The following is a 17,772-nucleotide window of genomic DNA, read 5'->3' on the forward strand; positions in this document are numbered from 1 at the left end:
AAAAAAAAAAAGGATAGGTCTGGGGCCCAGCAGGTGGCTTAGGTTAAGGCCGCTGGACTCCCATATGGCTAATCATGGTTCGAGTCCCGGACCTGGTGGCTTGCTTTCTCACTTTCCCTCTATCCTCTCTGGTCAAATTAAAATAAATAAAGTTAAATAAAATAATTCTTTTAAAAAAAAAAAAAAGGATAGGTCTGACCCTACCTACACTCTAGTGATTAAGGGAGCCAGGTCTCAATGACCAACCATGATATGAATCCCAGCCCTGGAGGCTTGAAAAACATGTCAGGTGCCTAGGTGTGGGTGCTCCAACTCCTAACTGGATGGAGAAATGGAGGAGAAGGGGTTGCAATGCGACCATACATTGTGCATTCCCTCCCCCCTTTCTCTTATCTCTCTCTGATAAGAGCATGCACTCTCTGGCAATGAGAAAAACAAATAAAACCAAAACAAATAAAAACAATCAACCTCATGATATACAGATGAAATGAAGGGTTCTTATGCCTAGCGAATTCAGAAATTCTTGCTGGTGAAATGAAGAGATTTATTACATTTATTTATTTGATCTGGATGGTGTTGATGGCATTTAGAGTATTTTTTTTAAAACTTTTTTTTATTATTATTTTGGGGAGATTTTTGCTATAGGGTGCATGTGTTCATCAGAGACAGAGAGACAGAAATGAGAAATCACCCGCCGGGGGGGATGGCCATGCCATAATCCCTTCTCCTTCACTCTTCTCTTAGGATCTTGGGCACGCATGCACACACACCCAGCGTGAGTTTCTTTTTCTTTTTTGAGAGGTTTTTGCTATAGGGTACATGCACTCGCCAGACAGAGAGACACAGAGACAGAAAGTGAGAAATCACCCCCCAGGGGGGATGACCATGCCGCAATCCCTTCTCCATTCTCCTCTCGGGATCTTGGGCACGCACGCACACGCTCCCTGCGTGAGACTTAAGCCATCGGGTCCAGGACTCAAACTGTGGTCGACTACATGGGAGTCCAGCGACAGCCATTACGCTAAGTGCTGGTCCCACATTTAGAGTATTTTTACAAGAAGGACTTTAAATTACATAGGTTCTTGTCTGCTCTGTTAATCTCATTACGAGGTAAGCAATCACCTAACAAAATGCTTTTCTGGGCATGTATTACTGTCATCATTCATGGGCAGCTACTTTAACTAGAATGTCATTTATATTTGGTTTTGAGCCTTGAACAGAGTTCAAAAATATGCTGTTCAGCAGAAGCTAATAGCCCTCTACTGATGTGGGTCCCCTTAATTGGCTTGGCATGTCACCTCGTTCTATCTGAATTCTGAAAGTGGTATAATTAGTGTTGATGTTGTAAACCTGCTAATGGTTTGGTGTATTACAGCTCTAATGCTGTTAATGTTTTCAGAATAATGGCAGTGAAAAGCCATTGTCTTCCAGTTCTGCCTTGGGTGATATATTTGTGGCTGACTATCTTTTCATTGACTCAACACTGACCAGAGGGAAAGCTGTTTCTCAGATAGAGAGGGTCCGTGTGGGTGGTGTGGGGATGAATTTGCGGTGGAGAATGAGACCGTCCAAGAAAGCAGATGTAAGGGATTCCAAAGCTCTCAGAACTTTTTTCTTGGGCTTTCGGCCCTCCTTAGAGATCATTTTAGTGCAGCATCAGCAAAGCAGGGGGCTCAGCGGTGCGAGTCTTAGTAATAGACCATGATGGCCGAGGCCAGGACCGCACATCACACGTGATGAAATTCAGGGAAGGACCAGCGGTCTATGACAGAGGAAGGGTTCCAGGCAGCTGAAAGTAAAAGCCTGGCTAGCTCGTAAGAGATCAGAATTCCAGAAAAGGGTAGTGATGCGATTATTTCCCAGAGGGCAAAACTGTTCTTCAGTTACTTTCGTATGCAAAATAAGAACGATGAGACTTCTGCTGCCTAATTGGTCAGAGTGATGATCAAACTCAGATGGGAAGTGTAAGGTACGTGGGCACCTGGTCCTGTCCTATCGGTCCTGTCGCCCTCCCTCGTGAGCTAATGTCAGTTGACCTTTTCGCCAGTGCACACGTGCAGCCTTCTAAGGGAAGAGGAAGCAAAGCTGAGTTGCACAGAATCAGAGCTGTAAAGTCACTTATAGGAATGAGAGAGGTTAACAGGACATTTTGGAAAACTTGAAGCTTTCTAAGAAAATCAATTTTGCAGGTAGCTCTACATGGATATGGAGCGATTAGTAACAAATCAACAGCTCTGTACTGCTGGTTTTATCATGGGACACTTCTTTACTCGAAGGAATGAAGATCAGAAAAACTGTGATTGTCAGACTTGAGTGTTTTTTAGATATTTCTTGAAAATGAATTAAGTACAGCTGTTACTTTAAGGAGGGCAACAGTCAGTATGTATTGCCAATGATAAAATTTGAACTTCAGGGGCCAGCAGGTGGCATAGTGGTTAATGCACTGGATTTCCACGTGGCCGGCCATGGTTTGAGTCCTGGATCAGGCAGCTTGAAATTCATGCGGCACACATATGCATTCGTGCCCAAGATCGCAGATCTGTCTCTGTCTCTCTCTGTCTCTTCAGTGAGTACATGTGCCCTATAACTTCCAGGCCAGCCAAGTGACTTTGTGGTTAAAGCAACTGGATACATATGACCAACTGCTGTTTGAATCCCGGACCCAGCAGCTTAAAAATGTGCTGGTGCCCATGTCTGTGTGCCCAAAATCCCAAGAGGAAAATGGAAGAGAAGGGGGAAGGGTTGTTTTGTGGTCATTCTCCCCCCCATCCCTTGAGCGCTTTCTCACTTCCCCCCCACCCTCTGTCTCTGGCGAGTGCATGTGCCTTATAGCATTAAAAAAAAAATTGGGGACCAGCAGGTGGCATGGTGGTTGGGGTGCTGGACACTCCCACGTGGCTGAGCGTGGTTTAAGTCCTGCGCGTGGTGGCTTGCTTTTTCACTTCCTCTCTCTTCCTCTCTCTCTCTCTCTCTCTCCCTCTCTGTCTCTCCCTGTCAAATGAAAAATAAATGAATGAATAAATAAAATTTTCAAAAAATTTGAACTTCCGAGTGGAAATTAGAATTTTCAAAACTTATATCTGTCACTGAGTTTAATAGCTTCCTAATACTTAAGTGTTTCTGAGTAAGATTGATGATGGTATTTATTAATTTTTTTTGACATTGTAGAATTAACATATCAAAGTTAGAGCTGCATAACTTAGTGAACCAATATTTTCCAATATATGGTGTTAGAAAATTATGCCTGAGTAAAAGGCCATTCAAAGTGCAAGATACAATGGATTTTAGGAGGCCATCTGGAGGTGTGGTGGTTAAGGTGGCTGGATTCCACATGACCGAATAAACAGTTTGAGCCCTGGACCTGGCAGCTTGAAAAACATGGTGGCTGCGTGTGCATGTATACCCAAATCTCAAGAGGATAATGGAAGAAAAGGGATTGCATTGCGGCCATGCCCTCTTGTTTGTGCGTGTGTGTGTGTGTGTGGGGGGGAGGTTGTGCTTTCTCACTTTCTGTCTCTCTCAGTCTGTCTCTCTTCTGGCAAGCACATGCACCCTGTTGCAAACTTAAAATAATAATGGATTTTAGTGGTAGCATACGAAAAATTCTTTGACAGAGTTTCAGATTCCAATTATAACTAATCTTTAAGACACTCCACTTGTTGAGTTTTAGTATAGTATAAAGAAGAATATCCAGGGCCAGCTAGTGTCATGGTGGTTAAGGTGGCTGGATCCTACTTGGCTGACTGCACAATTCAAGTCCTGGACCCAGTGACTTGAAAAACGTGCCAGGCATGTGTGCATGTATGCCCAAAATCCTGAAAGGAGAATGGAGGAGAAGGGATTGCGATGTGACTGTCCTCCCTGGGAGTTGCTTGCTTGCTTTCTTTTTTCTAAAGAATTATTTTATTTAACTTTATTTATTCATTTATTTATTTATTTTAATTTGACCAGAGAGGGACAAGCGAGAGTGAGAGCGAGAGAGAGGTTGGGGGCAGGGGGAGTGAGAGAGCAAGCCACCAGATCTGGGACTCAAACTGCAGTTGGCCATGGGGGAGTCCAGTGCCCTTAACCACCACGCTACCTGCCGGGACCTCTGGGAGTTGCTCTTTCTCTCTCTCTGTCTCTCCAGGGAGTGCATTATCTCTATAGCGAAAGAAAATTAAAATAAAAAAGAAGGAGAATATCCATAATGATCTGAAAGGACTGTTAAAATACTCCTTTCTTTTCTAACAACATGTCTGTGAGGCTAGATTTCCCAGCAGATACTTGAGTAACGTAACAGATTGCATGTAGAAGCAACTACGAGATTCTAGCTGTCTTCTGCTAATTCAGACACTGAAGAGATGTGCAAGGCTATAGAACAATGATTTGTCAAATGTGTGTGTGTGTGTTTTTTTTATTTTAGAAAATGTTTTTTAAATAAAGATACATTATTAGGGGCCAGTGGGCGGCATGGTGGTTAAGGTGCTAGACACTCCCACATGGCTGACCATGATTCAAATCTCAGACCTGGTGGCTTGCTTTGTCACTTCCCCTCTCTTTCTCTCTGGTCAAATTAAAATAAATGAATGAATAAATAAAAATTAAATAATTAGAAAATACATTGTTAATATGTTATGAATTTGTTTTATTGACATGAATTACTATTTTTTTAAATTTCTGTTTTATTTTCTAATGTAGTTTACAGATAGCTGTAACCCATGTATACAGAAGCTCCCTAAGGTTCAGTTGTTGTTAGATATGAAGGAGTTGTGAGGCTCAAATGTTTTGAGAACCAATACTCTAGAGGAAGGGTAATCAATAGGCAGAAGGGAATGGGAGCCGGAAGGCAGCAGAGGGAGCGGCTTTCAGAGACGGGAAGCAGGGAGAGATCTGTGAAGCATGTGGAGGAGGAAGACTGCTGTCGTGGAAAAAGAGCAGTCCTGGGCAGGGTGGGGGAGCTTTCTGCCGCCTCCTTTTTTATCTGTGGCCTCTTGCGTGGTCAGTATTGGCAGGAGTCCTGCGGCTTGCACCCAGTCTTCTGCCCAGCTTCCCTGTGATGAAAGTGAGCTGCTGTGGGTTGATTGGTGGATTCTGAGGCCAGGGCAGCCCAGTAATTTGATTAGCATGATAAGATATGTGGGGAAATGGACTCTTTGTGACTGTGAACTTTTCAGTGTGCAACAGGTTTTCGCCACCTGTTTCATTTCCCACAACTCACTTCCCATCTCAGATGTAGAAAAAAATGTCCTTGGTCCCTACCCTATGCAATAATTCAGTGCATTACATTGAAACTCAAACGTGTGTTCTTTTCTCTTAAAAACTGCATTTTGAGACCAGCAGGTGGCATGCAGGTTAAGGCGGTGGGATCTCACATGGCCCACTGTGTGATCTGATTCTCAGACTCTGGCTAGAAAATCATGCTGAGTGCGTTTGTCCAAAGTCTAGAATGGAACAGAAGGGATCATGGCGGCCACTGCTCTTGGTGGGTGATCACTTTCCTTCTCTCCCTCATGAGCACACATGGCCTATAGCAAAATGAAAAGGGAAAAAACTGCATCTCTCATTGTAGGAGAGGACAGTTACCCAGCTCTGCTTTTTGGTTTTAGAACTATTTCTACATGCTTTTCTTATTTTTTAGTTGTCAAAGTGTATGTACTCACCAGAAAGACAGAAAGACAGACAGAGGGGGAGGGAGAAAGCGCTCTCAGTGGAGTGCGGTCAGGCTGCATTCCCTTTTCCGTTGCTCCATTCTGTCAGGATTTTAAGCACTCGTGCATGTGCCCGGCGTGTTTTTCAAGATGTTGGGGGCAGGATTTGAACAGTGGTCAACCACATGGGATCCAGCTGCCTTAACCACTAGGCTGTGGCCAGTCCTACCTGCTCTTGTTTTTGTTTTGTTTTGTTTTGTTTGTTTTAATTTCTAAATAATTATTTATTTAATTTTATTTCTTCTCCCTCTTCCTCTTTCTCCTCTTCTTCTTCCTTTTCCTCTTCTTTTTCCTCTTCCTCTTCTTCCTCCTCTTCCTCTTTTTCCTTTTCCTCCCCTCTTCTTCTCCTCCTCTTCTTCCTCTTCTTCTCCTCTTCTTCCTCCTCCTCTTCCTCTCTTCTTTCTTCTTTCTTCTTTCTTCTTTCTTCTTTCTTCTTTCTTCTTTCTTCTTCTTCTTTCTTCTTCTTCTGTTTCATCAAAGAGAAACACACAGAGAAAGCAAAAGAGAGCGAGAAAGCAAGTTGCCAGGTCCAGGACTCAAACCGCTATTGGCCATTGTGGGAGTCCAGTGCCCTAACCACCATACCACCTGCAGGCCCCACTTGCTGTTTTTTTTTTGTTTGTTTGTTTTTTGTTTGTTTGTTTGTTTTTAAGAGAGAGATTTTGCTATAGGGCATGTGCGTTTGCTGGAGAGACAGAGAGAGAAAGAGGACTTGCCAAAGAGACAAGGAGAGACAGAGAGGGAGAAATCACCCCCCTCCAGGGGAATTGCCACACCGCAATCCTTTCTCCTCTATTATTCTCTTGGAATCCTGGGCGTGCTTGCACACATGCCCAGCGCGAGTTTCAAGTCCCTGGGTCTGGGACTCAAACTGCAGATGACTACGTGGGAGTCCAACGATATAACCATTACGCAATCAGCTGGCCCCCACACTTGCTCCTCTTTTAATGAAATTTGCTTTTCTGTCCAGAGTAAGAAACTCTGGTCTGTATAACAATGTGATTATCCTCAGAAACACAGGCTAGCTTGATCAAAGGCTGTGTTCTGGTCAGAGATGGATTTACTATGAAGCTAGTGATACCTACACTTTAAGACCCCCTCACGTGCACAGGACTCTTTTGTATTTGCAATGTTGAATCTTTTTTTAGAAAAAGAAGCCCTCCAGGTGGTCTTAGCCTCAGGCTTCTCAAAACCTGGTTCTGAGGGGCTTCTGTGTAAGGGCTTTGTGATAGAGGAATCAGGACTAAAGACAATGTTGGATGAACAGGGCAGATGGAAGGCAGGAAGGTTAGCAATATTTGGAAACAATTGCAGCATCGCTTTCAGGATGTTAGTAGTTCAATTACAGTGATACTTGTTCAGTAATACTTATCCAAATTAAAAGCAATTTAGAGGGGGCCAGCGGGTAGCATGGTGGTTAAGGTGCCAAACTCCTGCATGGCTAACCACAGTTCAAGTCTTGGACCTGGCAGCTTGGTTTCTCACTTTCTCTCTCTCTCTCTCTTGTTCTCTCTCTCTCTTGTTCTCTCTCTCTCTTGCACATGCTTCCTAGCAAATTGAAAAATAGTAATAAATAAACTTAAACAATTCTAAAAAAGGCAATTTAGAAGTAAAAAAATGTAATCTATCATGTACTATGTCCTCTTTTCCAATAAAGAGTTGTTTTCTGTATAAACAAACTAAAAGTCTTTGGGCTAGCTTGTGGCATAGTGGTTAAAGAGGCCACATCCCACCTGGCTGACTGTGTGGTTTGAGTCCTGGATCAGCAGCTTGGAGAACTGTGTGTGTGTGTGTGCTCCAAATCCCAAGAAAAGAATGGAGGAGAAGGGATGCAGTGTGGTCATCCCCTTGGGGAGTGATTTCTTGCTTACTCTCTCTCTCTGTGTCTCTCTATAGGCACATGTCCTATAGCAAAATTTAAAAAGCAAAAATAAAAAAACTAACATCCATTCTCACTAGGCTCCTCTTTAAGTGAAGCTATTGAAGGGGAGTCAGTGATACGCGGACTTTCAGACCCTGAGGTTCTGAGGGAACTTTGCTATTAAGACTCAGATATGTCTTGTCAATTTTTTTTTTAAGTTTGTTTATTTATCTCTTCTAGAAGAGGGAGGCGCGGAGAGAGAGAGACTCCCCATAGGGTCTTTATGCTGCAACCCCCGTCCAACCCCCAGCTCCAGCTAGTCCTAGATCAGGGACACCCACCTGCCTAGCACATAGAGGACCGTCTCCAGATGTGAACCTGCAACTTCACCTGTGGGTCAGGTCAGAGTTTTACCACCGCACAGCATCCGCCCCCCTCCTTACCAACTCTTCACCTTCTTTCCTCTCTAGACTTTTTAGCCCTTTTCTCCAGAGTGTCTTTTACTGTTTGCTTTCACAATAATTATTCTGTTAACAGTAGCAGCGGCATTGCCTAATGGCTCAACACGGTTTTTCCTCTGTGGGTGCTCTGAGCTCTCCTTGTTTTACAGATGAGGAAACAGTCTGAGGGAGTTCAGTCACTTGCTGAATGTCACAGAGAATAGAAAGTGATAGAGCTGAGGGACCAGCAGTTAGCGTAATGGCTATGTCGCTGGACTCCCACGTAGTCGACCGTGGTTCGAGTCCCGGACCTGGTGGCTTAAAACTCAGGCTGGGCGCGTGTATGTGCGTGCCCAAGATCCCGAGAGGAGAATGGAGGAGAAGGGATTGCGTCATGGCCATCCCCCCGTGGGGGTGATTTCTCGCTCTCTGTCTCTCTGTCTCTGTCTGTCTGGCGAGCACACGTGCCCTATAGCAAAAACCTCTCAAAAAAAAAAAAAAGAAAGAGAGTGATAGAGCTGAGACTCCAAACTGTGTGGTCCACGGTCGCTCCTTGTTTTGTTCCATCTTTATGCTGTCAATCAGATATCTTGGAATGATAATCTAAAAAAAAAAAAATCCCAAAACAAAGTACTAACGTACTAAGGTTTGGAAGTACTCTTAAAAAAAATAAAAAAAAGAAAGAAAGAAAGCATAGCTTTTTTTTGAGAAGTTTTTGCTATAGGGCTCATGTGATGGCCTGAAAGACAGAGAGAGACAGAGAGGCACAAAGCGAGAAATCACCCCACAGGGGGGATGGCCACGCCGCAGTCTCTTCTCCTCCATTCTCCTCTCCGGATCTTGGGCACACACGCACACGCGCCCGGCGTGAGTTTAAGCCACTGGGTCTGGAACTCAAACCGCGGTCGACTACATGGGAGTCCAACGACAGCCATTACGCCAATAGCTGGTCCCCACTCCTTTTTTTGAGGGGGTAACCTTTTTCTTTTAATGAATAGTGAGTAGACAGGTATTTGCTTTATTGTTATTCTTTATAATCTATATGCATCTCAGTCTTTTTATATCTACAAAATATTGTAAAAGATTTAGAAGATAATAGTTTTATGCAATATGAAATACAGTTTTTATTAATATAATTAATGTAATTCTAGGAGATAGGTACAGAGCAAGGACAAAAAGAAACCTGGCCATGGGGCTAGCAGGTGGTGTGGAGGTCAGGTGCTGGACCCCACATGGCTCTCTTCGCATTTGAGGCCTGGATTCTGGGCATGTGTGCATGCATACCCAGAATCCTGAGGGGAGAGTGGAGGAGAAGGGATTGTGACATGGTCATCCCCCGGGGGTGATTTCTCTCCTTACCCCCCTTCCTCTGACGAGTGCATACATCCTATACGCGCCCCCCCCAAAAAAAAAAAAAAAAAAAAAAACAGGCCAGGCAGTGGCATTGTGATTAAGGAGGCTGGATATCAAATGGCTGACTATGTAGTTCGAGTCCCAGACCAAGTGGCTTGAAAAAACACACTGTGTGTGTGCATGCACATACCAAAATCCCAAGAGGAAAATGGAGAAGAAGGAATTGTTGTGTGGCCCTCTAAGGGGGGATGCTTTCTCTCTCTCTCTCCCTCTCTCTCTCTCTCTCTATCTCTCTCCAGTGAGCACACATACCCTCTAGCAAATTAAACAAAACAAAAGATAAAAAATAAAAATAAAAATACTATCACCTAGACCCACACATTAAGCGCTAATGATCTCACAGTATTCTTTATTCTTATATACAGAAAGGATAGATAGCTAGACAGGCAATGATTAAGAAGGTCTCAGCTACCTAGTGTGTATAACAAAACGTCCTGCAACTTAGCGGCACTTAACACAAGCCAGTTCTTCACTCAGGCCTACAGACTCTACAGTGCTTTGTAAAAGACTTGCTACTCCAGCCAGTTTTAGAACTGCCCCCAAACATGGGGCCTTTGGGGGGCTCTTCTGGGCATGCTCTTGTTACCTGATTTCAGTGGCCTCTGGCAGACCAGCTATTGTTCGGTATCCTCCAGCACACGTGGTCAGCGTTGTTCGGTTTCTCCCTGCTTTGCACTGCTTTGTCCTGGCTTCGCAGGCACTTAGTGAAGACTGTGAACCAGTGCGGCGAGGCCTGGTGCCTTTTGTGGGCCTGGCTGCTTAGCACTGATTCCTCTCTCTGCCCTGCGTAGGTACTTGGCTCGAGTAGGGGACCTCGAAGCTACTGACACTGAAGACCCAAACCTGAGTTACGGCCTAGTTGTGGACTGTGGCAGCAGCGGCTCCCGGATCTTCGTTTACTTCTGGCCCAGACATAATGGGAACCCCCATGACTTGCTGGACATCAAACAGATGAGAGATCGCAACAGCCAGCCAGTGGTTAAAAAAATCAAGCCAGGTACTAACAAGGACATATTTCATTGTCAATTTCTTGTATCTCCTGCAGGCATGGGTGAGAGAAAGCAAGCCACCCTCTACTTCTTGAGAGTCTGGGTAATGGGAGGGATATCTCATTTATTGTCCATTTTCTCGTCTCAGGCCAGTAAATGTGTAGGACCTTCTGGAGACCTTTGCAGGTATCAGTTTTCTGAGCCAATGTGATCTATTTTCTTTTTAAAAAGAAATTTTTGCTATAGGGCACATTCACTTGTTGGAAAGACAGAGACTGACAGAGATACAAAAAGTGAGAAATCACCCCCAGGGAGCTGGTCACGCTGCAATCCCTGCTCCTCCATTTTCCTCACAGGATTTTAGGCATGCACGCACAAGTGCCCAGTGTGAGTTTTAAGCTGCCAGGTCCGGGATTCAAACCCTGGCTGACTTCGTGGGAGTTTAGCAACGGAACCATTATGCCATCTGCTGGTCTCTGTGATCTGCTTTTTAAAGAAAACATTCTGTCTCCTTTAAGGAATCTCTGCAATGGCAGACACTCCAGAACATGCCAGCGATTACCTTCGTCCTCTGCTGAGCTTTGCTGCTGCGCACGTGCCTGTGAAGAAGCACAAGGAGACCCCCCTGTACATCCTGTGCACAGCAGGCATGCGGCTTCTCCCTGAAAGGTGAGACGTGGGGTCTGAACCCCAGGAGACAGGTGGCACAGGAGTTGAAAGGCCAGGTCCAGGCAGCATCCTCCGAGTTCCCTGGCCTGGAGGTGGGATGCTCAGTTACCTGAAATAATTGAAATCAGCCTGTCAAAGAGGTGGTGGCGCTCCCGTTTCATTGTAGCATTATTCACGGTAGCCAAGGGTGGGAGCAAATGTCCACTGACAGATGAATGGGTAAAGAAAACGTGCTGTGTAAGTACTGGGGCGAGCCGTGTAGCCTCATGTGGCTCATGGTCTGGAGATGGAGCGCCATGCAGAGTTCACAGGGCACACTAGACAACTCCTTGCTCCGAGGCAGAGCGGGGCCAGCAGTGTACCCCACCATTGCAGTTAGTCACTCACACCGTCATGTCACTGGCTTCTTTGGGATCACTATCAATCCGAGGTGGCCATAGTGATCCTTAGTTTGGAGTGAGGATTGGGAGTGGGGTTGATGGTGATAAATTTGTATCGCGAGGCACCTAGAGGGAGAGCGTCCTTACAGAAAGGTCATGGGAGGGTCACTGGAGGAACTGGAAACCTAGGGCTGGCAGGAGGGCCCTGGTAGAAAGCCTGCCTCTCTGTACCTTCATGTGGGTCCCTGGTGATGCCTGGTGAGTCCCTCCTGCTCGCTGCTACTGCAGAGGTCATTGTCTGTTGCTGTAGACCAGTTTTCTCAACCTTGGCCGGTTAAGTCTTTCTCCACTTGACCTTGGCAATTCAGCCTGGCATCTTGCCACCTGATTTCTCCTCCTGCATTAGAAGAAGAAGTGAAGGAAGAAGAGGATATATTTAGGTCAGATCTCTGTGCTTCTTTTTTTCTTTTGGAGGTTTTTTTTTTGCCATAGGGCGCGTACGCTTGCCAGACAGAGAGAGACAGAGACAGAAAGCGAGAAATCACCCCCCAGGGGGATGGCCACACCGCAGTCTCTTCTCCACTCTCTTCTCGGGATCCTGGGCACGCACACACACGCCCGGCGTGAGTTTAAGCCACGGGTTCCGGGACTCGAATTGCAGTCAACTACATGGGAATCCAGCGATATAGCCATTATGCTAACTGCTGGTCCCAAGATCTCTGCTTCTTTATGGTTTCTTTTCTTTCTTTCTTTTTTTTTTTTTTTAAAGTATTGTTTTACTTATTTATTTTTTTATTTTAATTTGACCAGAGAGGGACAAGGGCAGGGGGGAGTAAGAAAGCAAGCCGCCAGGTCTGGGACTTGAACCGCTGTTAACCATGGGGGAGTTCAGGGCCCTTAACCACCATGCCACCTGTTGGCCCTGCTTCTTTATGATTTCTTACCTTTGATGCTTTCTACATCAGTCAATATTATCAATGTGAGATTGGGTGAACTTCCTGATTTTTTTCTTTATTATTTTCTTAATTGCCAAAAGGTCCCTGTGTGCTTGCTGGAGAAAGACAGACAGACAGACAGACAGAGAGAGAGAGAGAGAGAGAGAGAAAGCACCCCCAGTGGAGTCCAGTCATGCTGCAGTCCCTCTTCCTCCATTTCTGCACCCTGTCAGACAAACGTGCCTCGTGTGGTTTGTAAACTGCCGGGGCTGAGATTTGAACTGCAGTTGGCCATGTGGGATCTGGCTCCTAATACCACTAGGCTACAGGGCTGACCCTGTACTTATTATTATTATTATTTTTTAATTTGCTATTGGGTATGTATACTCACTGTGGGATGGAGGAGAGTAAGAAACCACTCCTCCGGAAGATGGCCACATTGCAGCCCTTTCTCCTCCATTCTCTTCTCGGGACTTTGGGTACACGCATGTGCCCAGCTGTTTCTTAAGCCCCTGGGTCCAGGACTCGAACTGTCAGCCATGTGGGATCCAGCTGCCTCCCCGACCAGGCCATGGGCTGGCCCTTTACCCATTTGTCTGTCAGTGGACGTTTAAATTGTTTTCATATCTTGGCTATTGTGAATATTGCTGCAGTGGACAGGAGTGTTTCTCTCTGAGATCCCGATTTCAGTCAGTTTGGGTAAATACCCATAGGTGGGATTGCTGAGTCATACGGTAGTTCTAGTTTTCCTTTTCTGAGGAAACTCCATACGGCTGCACTATTTTTGCATTCCCCCCAGCAGTGTGCAGGGGTTCTAGTTTCTCCCTAGCCTCACCAGGACTTGTCTTTTGTATTTTTGGTCATAGCCATCCTGACAGGTGTGTGGTTTTGATTTGCATTTCTCTGATGACTAGTGATGTTTGCATTTTTTCATATCTTCGTTGACTGAAATATTCATATTCAAATACCTACTGGCTATTTGTATTTCCTCTCTGAGAATTGGCCGTTTAAGTTCTTAGCCTCTCCTTTTTTTTTGTAGAGGTTTTTGCCTCAGCGTGCGTGTGCTGGCTGGAGAGAGACAGAGACAGTGAGAGGGAAAGTGAGAAGTCACCCCCCTGGGAGGAGGGCCATGCTGCAGTCTCTTCTCCACTCTTGTCCCGGGATCTTGGATCTCCAGTGTCTGGGCCCCTGGTTCTTTTTCAGATGGGGTCTCACTGTGGTGGCCAGGCCAGCCCTGAGGTTGAAGTCCTCCTGCCTCAGGAGTACAGGCATGCTCCACCATGCCCAGCTTTTAGGTGGGACTGGGATCCTGCCTGGGCCTCCTACGTGGCCTTGCTCTGTGGAGCATGGAGTCTTAGCAGCATGTGCCACTGGGACTGAGCTTATTTAGGTCAGATCTCTGTAAAAAGCTTACTTTTTATATCCGGCCTTTTCTTTCTTTAAAACAGTATCATAAACCTCAGCCATGCACAAAGGTCCCCAGGCTGCTTGTGCCAGGTATGGCAGAAATGTTAACATGGCAGTGCTTTTTTCAGTGGGCTTCTATCCTGCAGCTCAGACATATGGTTTCTGGCTTACTGTCTGGTTTACTGTTGAGAAGCAGATTATTCAGATAAGCAGCTGTCAGTATGAGAGACCTTTTAGTTCTTTGTTTATTTCCCAATAAATCTTGGTCTTTTAAATATGTGCTTTGTTTTTACATATGTTTAAAATCAAACTTTAAATCCTCCAGCTACAACTTTATATAATTAGAGGATAATTTTTAAAATAAACAAAACAAAAAACCTTCTACTTCACTATCAAAACTGTTCCGGAGCCAGCAGGTAGCTTGTGTGATTAAGGTGCTGAACTCCCATGTGGCTGACAGGTTCAAGTCCCAGACCTGCCGGCTTACTTTCTCGTTTTCTCCCTCTCTCTGTTTCTCTCTGGTCAAATTTTAAAAGTAATAATGATAAGTAAAATTAAATAAAATAATTATTTTAAAAAACCAAAATAAAAAAACCCTTTATTTTGTCACAATCCTTTCTCTGTACATTTATATAATGTACAGAGTCTACATTATATATATAGACTCTGTCTACAAAGTTGTAACCATTCTGTGCATGTGGGCCAGTAGATGGTGTGGTGGTTCAGGGCACTGGGTCCCACATGTCCAACCGCAGTTCAAGTCCTGGACCTGGTGGTTTACTTTTTCACTTTCCCTCTCTCGCTCTCTCACTTCGTGCCTCTCTGGTCAAAATAAAAAATAAGTAAATAAATAAATAAAGTTAAAGAAAATAATTCTTTATAAAAATCATTTTGTGCAGGCAATTTAGAATTTTTTTACTTTTGATGTTTAAAGTGTTATTTCTTTCTGTCATGAGAGAGGGCATGTAGAAGAGAGCATAGCAGAGATAGATAGGCAGCCCCTCACACCACAGTCCCCTCTCCCTAGTCCTCCAGCTAGTCCAGCTCAGGCTGACTCAGGGTGCAGACCCACAGTTGGCCATGTGGCTTCCTGCCCTTCTTCCGGTCAGTACTGTGCCACCACAGCTGGGCCAGCGTATTTCCATCATTCACAATTTTAGACACTCTGGGGAAAATACAGATGGTCGCCAGGGGTGGAGCAGGTGCCATATCATGAAGTCTGTGAACGGCCTGAAGTCTCATAATCAAGGAGAGCCACAGAAAAAGCTGATTTGAAGATCCAAAAGGCAGAGCTGGCTACAGGGCCGAGCAGAGGAAGCTGGTTGGTATTTGAGCACCTTTTGTTTGTCTGGAGCGAAAGAGAATTACCTCATCTCCCGGCACTGCCAGCCTTGCCTCTGTCGAAGAAGTTCCCATCCAAACAAAACTGGGGGGCTAAGATGTTAGCTGTCCGTGTGGAAGCTCAGCGCTATTAGTACTTATTTTATCTAAATGGTTTTTAAATCACTTGCCTCTTCATCTCTTTTAACTTCTTTTCTGATCACCTTTGTCAATAATGCATACATCTGTTCTTGGCTTATAAAATCATCGCTACCTCCAAGGCTAAGCTACTTGTTGACATAATGTGACTCATGGCAGGAACCTGTTTTGTATGAATAATGCTTTGCTAATTTATTAGCATTTGTGAGTAATGTTCAAAATTGGGTTGAATCACCTTTACTGTATCTTTTTTTTTCTTTTTTTTGGAGAGGTTTTTGCTATAGGGCGCGTGCGCTCGCAAGGAAGACAGAGAGAGACAGAAAGACAGAAAGTGAGAAATCACCCCCTGGGGGTGATGGCCATGCCGCAATCCCTTCTCCTCCATTCTCCTCTCGGGATCTTGGGCACGCACGCACACGTACCCGGCATGAGTTTAAGCCACCGGGTCTGGGACTCAAACCGTGGTAGACTATGTGGGAGTCCAGCGACATAGCCATTACACTAACTGCTGGTCCCAACCTGTACTGTATCTTGACTTTATTAACACTTAGTTATATTTCTTTCTCAAAGACCTTTACTAACAACCCCCCCCCTTGGTTATTTTATTTCATGATGGATTCTGCTCTTAAAAATTACAAACGGGGCCAGATGGTGGGGCAGCAGTGATACAGTTGGATGTACATGGGAAGGCCCAGGGTTCATGTTCTGAGACTTCCATGAACACACTGGATGTGTTGCCTATGGCTGTGACCTGGGGCTGGCTGAGACTAGAGATGGGTTACAGACTGAAGATTCTGTCAGAGTGGGTGTCTGTCTGTCTCTCTCATGGAAGAAATAAATAATCTTAAAAAAATTACAAAGTTAATACAAAGTGGTAATTAAAAATAAATGTATTGGGACTAGTGGACGGCATAATGGTTACCTCGCTGGACTCCCACATAGTTGACTGCAGTTCAAGTCCTGGACCCGGTGGCTTAAAACTCACATTGGGAGCATGTGCATGCATGCCCAAAATCCCAAGAGGAGAATGGAAGAGAAGGAATCGCAGTATGGCCTTTCCCCCCTAGTGGCTGATTTCTCACTTTCTTTCTGTCTCTCTGGTGAGTGCACCTGCCCTGTAGCAAAAATCTCTCTCTGAAATGAATAAATGAATGAATAAATGTATAACAGGGAATTTCAAACATATATAAAAGTGGAAAAAATAGAATGTGAATCCCTATTTACCTACCATCCAGCTTCAAATGTTATCAACATTTTGCCATTAGATATTTTCATAGTAAAGCAACAATATTGAATTTTAGAAAATGAAGGTTCTGGGACCAGCAGTTAGCATAATGGCTATGTCACTGGACTCCCACATGGTCGACCGTGGTTCATGTCCCAGACCTGGTGGCTTAAAACCCACGCCAAGCGCATGTGATCCCAAGAGGAGAATGGAGGAGAAGGGATTGGGGTGTGGCCATCCCCCCTGGGGGGTGATTTCTCGCATTCTGTCTCTCTGTCTCTCTGTCTGTCTGGCGAGTGCACGCACCCTATGGCAAAAACCTCTCAAAAAAAAAAAAAAGAGAAAATGAAGGTTCTATCTTCTGTATAGTACATGAAGAGTGTTTAATTTTTGGTTTTTCACATAAAAGGTATCATATTCTACAAATTTTTTTATTTTTTAATTTTTTGCTGTAGGTTGTGTGCACTCACTAGAGAGAGATAGAGAGAGGGAAAGTGAGACATCGCTTTCCAGGGGTGGATGGCCACACCTCAGTCTCTTCTTTTCCATTCTCCTCTTGGGATTTTGGGCATGCATACACATGTACCTGGTGTGTTTTTCAAGCCATTGGGCCCAGCACTTGAATGGTCTTATTTTTAACTAAAATTTTCTCTGGATTTCATATTATTACTTCCAGCTTCATTTCCTTACCTTTTTTTTTCACCTGATAATGCTGGTAACATACTTAAAACTTGATAGGAGAAACAACTCATTGATACTAAGTTTCAAACATTATCCCAAATTGCCCTTTTTTTTTTTTAACCTTCAGATTTTGATTTGGATCTGGATTTTTCAAATAATGTTTTTATAAAGATGAAAAAAGTCAACTCTCAAAAATATGGAAAAGGAGATTAAAAAGTTAATTGTAGTTCTCTTTCCCACTATACAAGATGGTGGGTGAAAAAGTTGCAAAGCAGGTTACCAAGGAGAAAAATCCAAGAAAGCTGATGCCAGTGGCAAGGTTAAAAAAGATTGACCCTGAGGCTAAAAAGCCCAAAATGGTGAAGCCCCACTGCAGCCAAAACCTGGTCCTAGTCTGTGGCATTGGCAGATACTCCAAATATGCCACCCATTTCAGGAAGGCCATGTACAAGAGTCTTACATGAACATGTGCTCTGAGGAGGGGGCAACTGTGGATTAGAGAATAAACATAAACACACGAAGATATACAAGTAGAGGGAACCAGCAGTGTAATGGCTATGTCGCTGGACTCCCACGTAGTCGACGGTGGTTCGTGTCCCGGAC

General features: G+C 44.5%; 1 protein-coding gene across 1 annotated transcript in view; it reads left to right on the plus strand.

Annotated features, from left to right (window-relative positions):
* The window catches only part of ENTPD7 (ectonucleoside triphosphate diphosphohydrolase 7), a gene marked incomplete in the record, with an annotated part of 57,233 nt that overhangs the window by 11,912 nt on the left and 27,549 nt on the right, over positions 1-17,772 (plus strand). The window contains 2 exon segments of the mRNA XM_014591183.2: positions 10,196-10,401; positions 10,912-11,059. Of these exon segments, the coding sequence (XP_014446669.1) occupies positions 10,196-10,401; positions 10,912-11,059 (354 nt within the window).

This window comes from Tupaia chinensis, unplaced genomic scaffold (assembly GCF_000334495.1).
Source record: "Tupaia chinensis unplaced genomic scaffold, TupChi_1.0 Scaffold000539_1, whole genome shotgun sequence".
NCBI classification, from domain to species: Eukaryota; Metazoa; Chordata; class Mammalia; order Scandentia; family Tupaiidae; genus Tupaia; species Tupaia belangeri.